General features: G+C 42.5%; 1 protein-coding gene across 1 annotated transcript in view; it reads left to right on the top strand.

The window, feature by feature from the left end:
* The first annotated feature begins 3,754 nt into the window (after positions 1-3,754).
* Positions 3,755-13,472, top strand: part of ATIC (5-aminoimidazole-4-carboxamide ribonucleotide formyltransferase/IMP cyclohydrolase) — a 34,010-nt gene continuing 24,292 nt past the window's right edge. Inside the window, exons 1-3 of the mRNA XM_064286704.1 lie at positions 3,755-3,878; positions 4,271-4,397; positions 12,623-12,699. Of these exons, the coding sequence (XP_064142774.1) occupies positions 3,860-3,878; positions 4,271-4,397; positions 12,623-12,699 (223 nt within the window). The 5' untranslated portion in view covers positions 3,755-3,859. The remainder of the gene's footprint in view (positions 3,879-4,270; positions 4,398-12,622; positions 12,700-13,472) is intronic.

The following is a 13,472-nucleotide window of genomic DNA, read 5'->3' as shown; positions in this document are numbered from 1 at the left end:
TGTCTGTCTGAAACAGCAATGCTAGTGAGAGACCCTTGGTGAAAGTAAGTCCCCGTCTTTGTGGGAAAGTCTCTCATTGCTAAACACTAGTTTCCTTGTAAGGAGCCCTGGAAGCACAATGGTTAAGCGCTTGGCCGCTAACTGAAAGGCTGGTAGTTTGAACCCACCAGTCTCTCCACAGGAGAAAAGACCTGGTGATCTGCTCCTGTAAAGATTTCAGCCTAGGAAACCCTGTGAGGCAGTTCTATTCTGTCCTATAGGGTCACTGAGTTGGAATCAACTTAACGGCACACAAAAACAGCTTGCTTGTGTCTAGCATCTTCAAGGAGGACATGCTCTTAAGCTCAGTGAGATACTGGCCTCATCAGGGACATCAAGAGAAAGAACCATGAAGGAAATTATGCTACTATATTATCCTTATTGGAGTCCGTGGGTGGTGCAAATGGTTAATCTCTTGGTTACAAACCAAAAGGTTGGTGGTTCAAACCCATCCAAAGGAGCCTCTGAAGAAAGGCCTGGCAATCTACTTCTAAAACACACAACCATGAAGACCCTATGGAGCACAGTTCTACTCTATAACATACGAGGTCACCACGAGTCAGAATTGTCTTGATGGCAACTTTTCTTTTTTTTTTTTTAATTATCCTTACTAGACATTTTACAGTTTAGTTTGTATCTTCAGTACAGTCTTAACTGGATTCTTACAATCTGATGAGCCCACAAGACAACTAAGGCTCCCAAAGACGACTTGGCCTTGATGATCACAAGGCTAGTAAGAAATTCATTCACCCCTCTTTCTGTTAACACATGAAGCACATATCAAGCCTAGACTACAAAACCATGGAAGAATTAGAATTAACTATAGTAAGCATCTTTCAGTGAAAATGGACGTGTCTTGGTCTATAACCTAAAGTTTATTCTTTTTTAATACTGAGACAGTGAGACAGGACCAGGCTGGAGCAGGGCCAGTTGCCCACCACCCCTCAACATAACCAAAAAAAAAAAAAAACCCACTGCCATCGAGTCGATTCTGACTCACAGCGAACCTATACGACAGAGTAGAACTGCCCCATAGAGTTTCCAAGGAGCGCCTGGCGGATTTGAACTACCAACCTCTTGGTTAGCGGCCGTAGCACTTAACCACTCCACCACCAGGGTTCCCCTCCCTGCCCCTGGCATATAGGCTGAGAAAAAGGCAAGCAGGACAGAGAGTGGATTAAACAACCTGGTACAACCATAATCCACCTCCTGGAAAGTAGAACGGAACACACAGGCCCTGTGGGGCAAACTGTTCCAGCTGAGGGGTGGTACCAACTGAAACGGTCTAAGATGTTGCAAATAAACTGTTAATATAGTTCTAGCAGGCCTTGACAGGTGCAGAGTAAAAGCAACCACTGTTTGTCCTTCCTGTGCCCACGGAAGGGGATAATGTGACAAAGGGAACCAGTGTGCCTACATCACAACCCATAATGAGTTATGTCAAGGGGAAGCAAAGGACTTCCACCTTGAAGAAATCCTGCCTGCACACCTATATTTGCCTAACCCAACCCTTTCTCAGAAATCTCTAAACTTCTGCCCAGAGTACCTCATGAACAAACATTAAAACCCCTCCTCCTCTCCTTGTTGGCTCCTAGGCAAATCAGTGAGACAGTCTCTCTGAAGGTTCAAGCCCTTACTGTCTCCTTCTGCAAGCTGCTGGCAAAATAAATCTGCTTGTGTGACTCCAGGCTGCCCCAATATCCATGTTGTTGTTGTTAGGTGCTGTCGAGTCGATTCCAACTCATAGCGACACTATGTACCAGAGAACAAAACACTACCTAGTCCTGCACCATCCTTACAACCATTGTTATGCTTGAGCCCACTGTTGCAGCCACTGTGTCAATCCATCTTGTTGAGGGTCTTTTTCTTTTCCACTGACCCTGTACTTTACCAAGCATAATGTCCTTCTCCTGGGACTGATCCCTCCTAACAACATGTCAAAAGCATGTAAGGCACAGTCTTGCCATCCTTGCTTCTAAGGGGCATTCTGGTTGTACTTCTTCCAAGACAGATTTATTAGTTCTCAGTAGTCTTATTGGGCAACACAAATCCTGTTCAGTTCAACCGAGGAAATGGCCCTTGGTAACAATACGTATGGCAATATTCCAAAGGGCTTCTACAAAATCAGTTTTATTCCATATTTTCTCTTTCCATTAACTTTGTTTCTACATTTTCATCCCATTGAGCCCCTTGAGGACAGTGACTAGGTGATATTCATCTCTGTCTTCTGACACTCCATTTCTGCTGTTCAGGCAGAATGAACTCAATAAATATTTATTGAATTGAACATTTGTAATTCACATGTAGGGAAAATGTCTAGTACCTAAAAAAAAGCTACTGTTTATTTTCCCCTTATCACTAAGTCTCAAAATTATTTTCTTCTTTCTCTGGTTTCTATTCTCTAGAAAACTCAAATGGTGACTAGCCGGGGAAATTTGCTTTACTGCCAGCTATCAACCTTGCGTCTTTTCATACTAAGTTGGCAAACATGCTCCAAAGATACTGTGATAATCTTCATATATTTTCTTCAACATAAGAGAATATTCAGAACAGAGTTAACCTACTCAGTGAAAACGCAAAAGTTCTAATTTTAGCCAGTAAGTATTTTTTGGAGTAAGGAGGAGACCGGGAGAATTAGAGAGGAGAAGAAGAAAAACAAAAATAAATATTAGTGTGTGGGTAATGGAAACCCCGGTGGCATAGTAAAGTGCTATGGCTCCTAACCAAAATGTCGGCAGTTCAAATCCACCAGGCGCTTCTTTGGAAACTATGGGGCAGTTCTACTCTGTCCTATAGGATCACTATGAGTCGGAATGGACTCCACGGTAACGGGTTTGGTTTTTCGGTTTATGTGGATGCTGAGAAAATAGACTCCTTCTATAGCTATGAAGCCCAGAGTAAAAATTAAGGTCTAGGCAATATTATTATTTTTATTATTTGGTAGCATAATTCTAATAAGAAACATAAGACTTGTGTAGGCAACAGTATGTATTTTGTAGCAGTTGTAATTTCCAAAAAGAAACGAATGTGTTCAGTTTTGCTTTTCCGGTGTTTAATGAACTAAGAAAAGTAAATTTCCCCCTTTTAACAGTTATCTTCACTCCATTTGTGGCAAAATAATATTTACAGATTTGTAAAGAAGCCACAATTTGAGGCAATTTCACAGCGTGGAATCTAGGGCTCGAACGTCTAGGTAGCAGTGGGTTTGGTTTTTTTTTTTTGGTTGTCTTGAACACGTGAACTACACTTTATCTGTAAGCCCTTTTTTCTTTTTAAAATCTGTTAAAACGGGAGGATGGTAGATGATAGCCGAGGCCTTTACAGCTTTGACGCTCTAAGCACTATTATGTTGCTCTTTGTTTTTCTGTATCGCTTTGAACACTTATCTACGTTCCAGTCTCTGGGGGACAAGGAATCGGCTCCCACGCCCAGAAGATCCCTCCAAACTCGGGTCGGAGAGTAAACCAGCTGGAGCCCCGTCCCGCCCTCCCTTCCAGCCCGGATGCTCGGATATCTAGTCGGACATTGAGCAGGGCGGGGCGGGGAGTGGGCGGGGCGCGGGAGTGGGCGGGGCGCGGGAGTAGAGAGAAACCAGCTGGAGCCCCGGCCCGCCCTCTCCTCCAGCCCCGAGGCTCGGATTTTAAGTCGGACATTCAGCAGGGCGGGGCGCGGGAGTGGGCGGGCCCGTCACGTGACCCGTCAGGCGACCGCCGCGACTTTCTCGGCTTCCGGAGCGCGACCGTCTGGGCCGCACGCCTCCCTGTGCGCGTGGCTTATCGCCGCTGCTTGCCGCTCGGCCCCGGACCCTCCGCGTGCAGCCATGGCCCCCAGCCAGCTCGGTGAGCCCCTGCGCGCCCCTCGCGGAGCGGCGTCCCCCGCGCCGGTGCCACGCGGACCCCTCACCCCGGCCATGGCGGCGGCCGGGCGGGAACTGTGGGGCCCGAGGCAGGGTGCGGGGCCGCGAGCGCGCCACCCTCCGCGCCCGGCTCCGCTGTCCGCCCGCGCCCTGCCCAATCGCGCTTCCAGTTCCCGGCGGGCCCGGGGCTGGGCGGCCGCGGCTGTCTGACTTGGGGGAGGCCCAGGCTCTAGGCCCGGGTAATGTGGGCCGAGGTGTGGGTGGCCTCGGAACCTTGAGTTTCCTGAGAACACCACCTCCACCGCCCCCTCCTAGACCTTGGAGGACGTCGTGCAATGTACTTTAAGTAATGAGAAATAATGTTTTCTGTTGCAGCGTTATTTAGTGTCTCAGACAAAACTGGCCTTGTGGAATTTGCCAGAAACCTAACTTCTGTTGGTTTGAATCTGGTTGCTTCTGGAGGCACTGCAAAAGCTCTGAGGGATGCCGGTCTGACAGTCAGGTAAGGTGGCAAGTTAGTTTTTCAGTTGAATCCAGTCATTCGTGAGAGTGCTGCATGCTAGGTACAGTGAGTTCTTCACTCCTCCCAACAATGATGTGAGGTAGGTGCACTACCCACTTTATGGAAGAGAAAAATGGGGCTCAGAGAGATTTAGTAACTCCTGTGCAATTTTAGAGTTAAGTAGGTGGGAGGGGAGGGGGCAGTAGTGGCTCAATGAGAGAATTCTCACTTCCTATGCTGGAGACCTGAGTCGGAATTGACTCCATGGCAATGGGTATGGTATGCGGGAGACCCAGGTTCCAGTCCAGCCAGTGCACTTCCTGCAGCCACCGCCCATCTGTCAGTGGAAGCTTGCATGTTGCTATGGTGCTGAACAGGCTTCAGCACAGCTTCCAGATTAAGACAGACTAGGAAGAAAGATCTGGCAATCTATTTCTGAAAATCAACCAGTGAAAACTGTGTATCATAACTGTCTGATCCCATTGTACGTAAGGTCACCATGAGTTGGGGACCAACTCAACAACAGTTACCAACGGCAAGGTGATAGAGGTAGGGTTAGAACCCCAGTAGACTTTGATTTTAGAGCCCTCCTTCTTACCCACTTCCTGTAACAAAGTAACTGGGCCATTTGTCCTGCAAGAAAAGTTTGTTATAATTCAAATGGTTCATTTTGACTGGCTACATAGTGAAACTGCTGGTATGATGATTCAGATCTTCTGCTTTTAGATTCTTTAGTAACCATCTGAAGGTACAAATCTACCATTCATTCCCTTCTTCATAAACCATTCAGTACCTGTGTGTTGATAGGTGCTGTCAAGTCAGCTCTGACTCATAGCAACCCTACATATAACAGAATGAAACACTGTCCAGTCCTACGCCATCTTCACAATCGTCGCTATGTTCGATTCCATTGTTGTAGTCATTGTATCAGTCCATTCTTCCTCCTTTTTGCTGACCCTCTACCAAGAATGATGTCCTTTCTCAGGGACTGGTCTCTCCCGATAACATGTCCAAAGTATGTGAGATGAAGTCTTGCCAGTCTTGCTTCTAAGAAGCATTCTGCTGTACTTTTTCTAAGATGTTCATTCTTCTGGCAGCCTGTGATATATTCAGTATTCTTCACCAATACTGTAATTCAAATGCATCAATTTTTCTTAGGTCGTTATTGTTCATAGTCTAGCTCGCATATGCAGCGATTGAAAACACCATGGCTTGGGTCAGGCACACCTTAGTCCACAAAGTGACATCGTTGCCTTTCAACACTTTAAGCAGGTCTTTTACAGCAGGTTTGCCCAAAGGGATATGTCGTTTGTTTTCTTAACTGCTGTTTCCATGGGCGTTGATTGTGGATCCAAGTTAAATGAAATCCTTGACAACTTCTGTCTTGTCTTCGTTTGTCATCATGTTCCTCATTGGTCCAGTTGTGAGGACTTTTGTTTTATTATTGAGGTGTGGTCCATAGTGAAGACTGTAGTCTTTAATCTTCACTAAGTTCTTCATGTCCTCTTTACATTCAGTAAGCAAAGTTGTGTCATCTGTATATTGCAGGTTGTTAACAAGCCTTTCTCCAATCCTGATGCCACATTTTTCATATAGTCCAGCTTTTGGAATTATTTGGTCAGCATGCAGATTGAATAAGTATGGTGAAAGTATACAACTCTGAGGCACAACTTTCTTGATTTTAAACCACACAGTGTTCCCTCGTTGTATTTAAATGACTGCTTCTTGGACTATGTACCAAACCAAAAAGCCAAGCCCATTACTGTCGAGTCAGTTCCGACTCATAGCAACCCTATAGGACAGAGTAGAACTGCCCCATAGGGTTTCCAAGGAGCGCCTGGTAGATTCGAACTGCTGACCTTTAGTTAACAGCCATAGCTCTTAACCACCGCACTACCAGGAGTTGGTAGTCTATGTACAGGTTTGTAGTAATGAGTACAATTAAGTGTTTTGGAATTCCCATTCTTCATAATGTTATCCATGATTTATTATGACCCACACAGTCAAATGTCTTTGCATAGTCAATAAAACACAGGTAAACAAACATCTTTCTAGTGTTCTCTGCCTTCCGCCAAGATGGATCTGACATCAGTGATATCCCTCATTCCATGTTGTCATCTGATTCTGGTTTGAATTTCTGCCGGTTCCTGTCAGTGTACTGCTGCAACTGATTTTGAATGATCTTCTGCAAGTTTTTACTTGAGTGTGATATTAACGATATTCAGTAATTTCCACATTCTGTTGGATCACCTTTCTTTGGAATGGGCATTCTTACATCGATCTCTTCCGGTCTGTTGGCCAGGTAGCTGTCTTCCAAATTTCCTGGCATAGATGTGAGCACTTTCAGCATTGCACTCATTTGTTGAAGCGCCTCAATTGGTCCGTCAATTCCTGGAGCCTTGTTTTTCACCAGTGCCTTCACTGCAGCTAGGACCTCTTCCTTCAGTACTGTTGGTTCTTGGTCATATGCTACCTTCTGAAATGGTTGAACATCGACCAATTCTTTTTGGTACAGTGACTCTATGTATTCCTTCCATCGTCTTTTGATGCTTCTTGCGTCATTCAATATTTTGTTCATAGAATCCTTTGGTATTTCAACTTGAGGCTTGAATTTTTTCCTTCAGTTCTTTCAGGTTGAAAAATGCCAAGTGTGTTCTTCCTCTTTGATATTCTGTAACTCCAGGTTTTTGCTCATTTCATTATAGTTCTTTGTCTTCTCGAGCTACCTTTTGAAATCTTCTGTTCAGCTCTTTTACTTCATTTCTTCATTTGCCTTAGCTACTCTACATCCAAGAGCAAGTTTCAGAGTCTCTTCTGACATTCATTTTGGTCTTTTCTTTTTTTCCTGTCTTCAGTGATCTTTTACTTCACGTATGAAGTCGTTGATGTCATCCCACAACTTGTCTGGTCTTCGGTCATTGGTGTTAAAGGCGTCAAATCTATTCTTGAGATGATCTCTAAACTCAGGTGGGACACACCCCAGGCAATACTTTGGCTCTCTTGGACTTGTTTTGATTTTCTTCAGTTTTAACTTGAACTTGCACATGAGCAGTTGATGTTCTGTTCTGCAGTCGGCCCCTCTCCTTGTTCTGACTGGTGATATTGAACTTTTCCATCGTCTTTTTCCACAGATGGAAAGATTTGATTCTTCTGTATTCTGTCTGGTGAGGTTCACATGAATAGTCGCTATTTATGTTGGTGAAAAAGGTATTGTCAATGAATAGGTCGTTGGTCTTGCAAAAGTCCTATCTTGTGATCTCTAGTTTTGTTTCTGTCACCAAGGCCATGTTTTCCAACTGCTGTTCTTTCTTTATTTCTAACTTTTGCATTCTAATCACCAGTCATTATCAGTGCATCTTGATTGTATGTTTGATCAATTTCAGGTTGCAGAAGTTGGTAAAAATCCTTAATTTCCTCATCTTTGGCATTAGTGATTGGTACGTAAATTTAAATAATAGTCACATTAACTGGTTGTCTTTGTAGGTGTATGGATGTTATCCTATCACTGACAGTATTGTACTTCAGGATAGATTTGGTATGTTCTGGAAATGGAGCCTTGGTGGTGCATTGGTTAAGCTCTCAGTTGCTAGCCTCTAAGTCCTTCAGCTCTGGGAGAAAGATGTAGCAGTCTTCCTTTCTTAAGATTTCAGCCTTTAAAACCCTCTGGGACAGTTTCTGCCCGGTCTTATAGAGTCCCCATAAGTGGAAATCAACTCAACAGCACATAACAACAACAGGTGCTGGGAAGAGGGATTGTGCAAAGGTAGATCACGATGCCACTTCTGTTTTTAAGGAGCTGGCATTCTAGTGGGGCGGGGGTAAAGGGTGTAACTCTACTAAACGGTAGAAGATGAAAATGTCCCAGGGCTGCGATACTGAACTTCAGTGAGAGCTCAGGGAGGACACACCCGCCCCTAAAGTACATTTTAGAAAAGGAGTCGGGGACCTGCCTGCCTTTGTTACCATGTGGGATATTTTGCTATATGCCCTGTAGCACCATATATATATATATATATAAAAACAGAAACCTGTTGCTGTCGAGTCGATTCCAACTCATAGCGACCCTGTAGGACAGAGTAGAACTTCCCCATAGAGTTTCCAAGGAGTGCCTCGTGGATTTGAACTGCCGGCCTTTTTTTTTTTTTTAATTTTTATTGAGCTTCAAGTGAACGTTTACAAATCAAGTCAGTCTGTCACATATAAGTTTATATACACCTTACTCCATACTCCCACCTGATCTCCCCCTAATGAGTCAGCCCTTCCAGTCTCTCCTTTCGTGACAATTTTGCCAGCTTCCAACCTCTCTACCCTCCCATCCCCCCTCCAGACAGGAGATGCCAGCACAGTCTCAAGTGTCCACCTGATACAAGTAGCTCACTCTTCATCAGCATCTCTCTCTTACCCACTGTCCAGTCCCTTCCATGTCTGATGAGTTGTCTTGGGGAATGGTTCCTGTCCTGTGAACTGCCGGCCTTTTGGTTAGCAGTTGAACTCTTAATAACCACTACACCATTAGGGTTTCCATAGATCCATATAAAAAATTTAGGGGTAGGTTATTACCTTTTTTTTTTTTCTTTGTAATCCTGTTCCTGAATTTGGCAGGTTCAGATGATCAGGGTGTCTTACCTTATTAATTAAATCAATACTTTGTATATTTTAAAGTCCTTTTGAATCTTTTTTGTATGTGATTTTTGTAGGAACCCTATGGCTCTTTTCTGAAGAGCAGTTGGATGAGAATCTGAAGTCCAGACCTGCATTCTTTCCATTGGGTCACTCTTGTAGTAGTTGGGGGTTTCTTTAAGCAAGGTCCTCTTCTGTGTCCTCTTCCCTCCCCTACCTCCACCCCTTCTCAAATGTTGTATTGTGGGATCATTTTGGCCACAGTCAAAAGTAATAAACCTGCATGCCATGTACCCATCACCCAGTTTAAATACTTACCAACTGCCCGGTCTTACTTGATTTGTACCCCTACTCACTTCCCCCTACCCTCCATTATGGTGGCATCCTTTTTTTAAAAAAAATAATTTTTATTGTGCTTTAAGTCAAAGTTTACAAATCAGGTCAGTCTGTCACATACAAGCTTATATACACCTTACTACATACTCCCATTTACTCTCTCCCTAATGAGTCAGCCCAGTCCCTCCTTCCAGTCTCTCCTTTCATGACCGTTTTGCCAGTTTCTAACCCTCTCTATCCTCCCATCTCCCCTCCAGACAGGAGATGCCAACACAGTCTCAACTGTCCACCTGATACAAGTAGGTCAGTCTTCATCAGCATCTCACTCCAACCCATTGTCCAGTCCCTTCCATGTCTGATGAGTTGTCTTCAGGAATGGTTCCTGTCCTGGGCCAGCAGAAGGTTTGGGGATCATGACCATCGGGATTCTTCTAGTCTCAGTCAGACCATTAAGTCTGGTCTTTTGATGAGAATTTGGAGTCTGCATCCCACTGTTCTCCTGCTCCCTCAGGGGTTCTCTGTTGTGCTCCCTGTCAGGGCAGTCATTGGTTGTGGCTGGGCACCATCTAGTTCTTCTGGTCTCAGGATGATGTCTCTAGTTCATGTGACCCTTTCTGTCCCTTGGGCTCTTAGTTATCGTGTGACCTTGGTGTTCTTCATTCTCCTTTGATCCAGGTGGGTTGAGACCAATCGATGCATCTTAGATGGCCACTCATTAGCATTTAAGACCCCAGATGCCACACTTCAAAGTGGGATGTAGAATGTTTTCATAATAGAATTTATTTTGGGTGCCATCTTTAAAAAAAAAAAAAAAAAAAGCTGGGGGTGTGTGTTTCTCTCACTGTTAAAATGTAAGAGTATTCACTATGAATGGTGCATGTAGAACCCAGCACAGTAATTGTTCATTTAGTAGAATGTAACCAAGTTGGAGAGGGGTATTTTGTATCTATTTACTCCTGTAACCCTTAGGGTAACTTTTTGAGGTAAGCTGTGCCGCTATATTTGATAAGGAAACTGAGGCACAAAGAAATTAACAATCATGCAGCTAGTAAGGGTGGAGCCAAAATGTTAGCCCAGGAAATTAACCACAGCCTTAAGTGTGGTGAGATGAACTAATGAGATTTTAATCCGTGACTTATTTCCAAAGACTGCAGCTGTACAAGTTCTTAGGTAGAAAAGTATAGAAAGCTTTGTAATTATTCCAGATGTTTAATTCTAAGAATAATTATGCCTTCTGTAAGTTTTTTGTGGTAAATGGAGAAATGTTGAAGTTGTAAAGGATTTCATTTTACTTGGATCTACAATCAACACCCATAGAAGCAGCAGTCAAGAAATCATACATTGGGCAAATCTGCTGCAAAAGATCTCTTGAAAGTGTTAAAAAGCAAAGCTGTCACTTTAAGGACTAAGTTGCACCTGACCCCAGCCATGGTGGTTTCAGTCACCACATATGCATGTGAAAACTGGACAGTGAGTAAGGAAGACCAAAGAATTGATGCCTTTGAATTATGGTGTTGGTGAAGAATGTTGAATACACCATGGAGCACCAGAAGAAGGAACAAATCTGGGAAGAAGTGTAGCCAGAATGCTCCTTAGAAGCCAGGATGGTGAGACTTTGTCTCATGTGCTTTGAACATGTTATCAGGCAGGACCAGTCCCTGGAGAAGGACATCATGCTTGCATGGAGCAGGAGGATCAGTGAAAAAGAGGAAGACCCTCAAGGAGATGGATTGACACAGTGGCTGTAATAATGGGCTGAAGCATCACAACGATTGTGAGGATGGTGCAGGACCGGGCAGTGTTTTGTTCTGTTGTACATGGGGTCACTGAGTCGGAACCGACTTGATAGTACCTGACAACAACTAAGTTTTTTAGTAATTGTCCTCAGTTGGGGAAACCAGATTTTATTTTCTGAATCCCAGGAAAGGGAATTTTTAATTTGAAACCACAATGTTGCCAGTTGGTCGGTTTTCGTTGGAACTATGTATGTCCCTCGGCTGGCAGCGATGGGATGTCGGCAGTTTGAATCCGCCAGGTGCACCTTGGAAACTCTGTGGGGCAGTTCTACTCTGTCCTATAGGGTCGCTATGAGTCGGAATCGACTCGACGGCAGTGGGTTTGGTTTTTTTGGTATGTATGTCTCTTTAGTAGGAGAATCTAACCAGAAAATTATGTATTCCATTGCTGGAATTTGCTGCTTTAAAAATGTTCATTATTAAGATAAAGGCAATATATCTTTATTGTAAGAAATTTGAAAAGTGTGGAAAACTATAAAGAATTAGTAAAATACCTTCTAATTCTGCTAAATACTTTGATGTATCTCTTCCAGTTTTTTATGAGCGTATTACTTTATTTCATAGCTTATACAGAAGATAGTTTTGCTTCCTGCTTTTTTTTCTCACTTACGTTTCATGAGCATTTTTTCACATCATTAAAGTTTGTGTAATTCTGCTAGAGAAAGTTTATGGGTACTTACTTGTGGAGGTCAATTTAGTCATACAGATGAGTACTTAAATATAGTCTTTTCATTTGCCTCTTTTGTTGTGTTATCCAGTAATTTTTTTTTATTTATTTATTTTTCTCATGTAAAACTTCTTCCCCATGTCTAACTTTTACGTAGTCCGTTCCATCAGTCTTTTTGTTTGATGCTGGGAAAGCATTGCTTGCATATATAATTTTGATACTTACTTTGATTTTTTTTTTTTAATGCCGTTGATCCATCAGGAATTTATTTCTTTGTGGGCTTAAGTTATTCCAGCAACGCCACCATTTTGCTAAACAATCCTTTATTTCCCCATTCATTTGATTTATCAAAATTTACGTTCATCATAGAATTGAATTCTCATTTCTGTTTCGGTATGTTTCTGAAATAAGACTATTTTGAATGCTTTTTCTTATGGTAATGCTTTTGTCAGCTTGCGGAATTTCTTCTCAGTTGAATTTATTTAATGTTTCATTTGTACAGCTTATGATGTGATTTGTGAATTCTCCGAAAATTGTAAATAATTGCTCTATTAATCACTAACTGATTCTCTCAGAACATGCATCACTTAGGAAATGTGACTTTTTTTTTTTTTTTTTGAAAAGCAGAATTTTGGGAAACAAGTGTAGCGAAAGACTTAAATTGGAATGGTTTTCTTTGTTCAATTCAGGCTCTGAAAAAAATCGCTTAATGAGAACAGTAGACTTAATGTTGTAAGGTGCTTTGATAGAGTGTAAAATACCAATTCAGCAGAAAGAGTATCAGTTTTTTTTTTGTCTGTTTTCAGAGATGTCTCCGAGCTGACAGGGTTTCCTGAGATGTTAGGGGGACGTGTGAAAACCCTACATCCCGCAGTCCATGCAGGTAAGTGGTTGGTAGCTTTCACTTGAAACCCTCAGTGGTTTTCAGGAATCTTTTAGTAGATTACTTCATAGAACAAATGAGGAAAAAAAAAAAAGATCATAAACGCCACAAAAATTTATCTGTGTGGTATAATGGTTTTGTCACACTTGCTGCCAAAGTTCATAATACATTAGAACCTGTTTAAACTCTAGCTTCTTTCATTACATGATGGATTCCGATTGTTTTCCTGTGCTTGCTTTTAGTTCTGACCTATGATAACTTTTTAGAATATATTTTGCTCTGCGTTTACTCAAAATATTTAGGTTTTATTTAGCCTTAAAAGACTTTTATGGCAATTCAGATATACAAGAATGCATCACAATGTAACTGACTTTCAAAAGAATTGTTTTAGAAAGTGCTTTACTTTTGTCCATTCATCTGAGACAGCAAATTGCATATAAACCAAGGTGTCAAGAAACAGGTATATTGCCAACTTGTCAGTTGCAGTACAAGTAGGTAGAATAAAAGATGGCAAGACCAAGTATCATCAGACAAGCCATTGACTTAACAGGAGCACGTAGACTGTAATAGAACTGGCAGCAATTATGTGAAAATTCTTTTCACGTTTTTTTACATTTGCTCAAGAAAAGGGGAATCAAGAACTGATGCAAGAAAGTTTTTAAGTACACTCTAATTTTTTAGCTTTCTGTGCGATAGCTCAGCTGTGTGTTTGATACTCTTAACTAGGTAGTGTTAGCAGCTTTGACTTGATTGATGGGACTATATGGGAAAGA

Source organism: Loxodonta africana, chromosome 6 (assembly GCF_030014295.1).
Source record: "Loxodonta africana isolate mLoxAfr1 chromosome 6, mLoxAfr1.hap2, whole genome shotgun sequence".
NCBI classification, from domain to species: Eukaryota; Metazoa; Chordata; class Mammalia; order Proboscidea; family Elephantidae; genus Loxodonta; species Loxodonta africana.
This window is presented reverse-complemented; position numbering and strand designations above follow the sequence as displayed.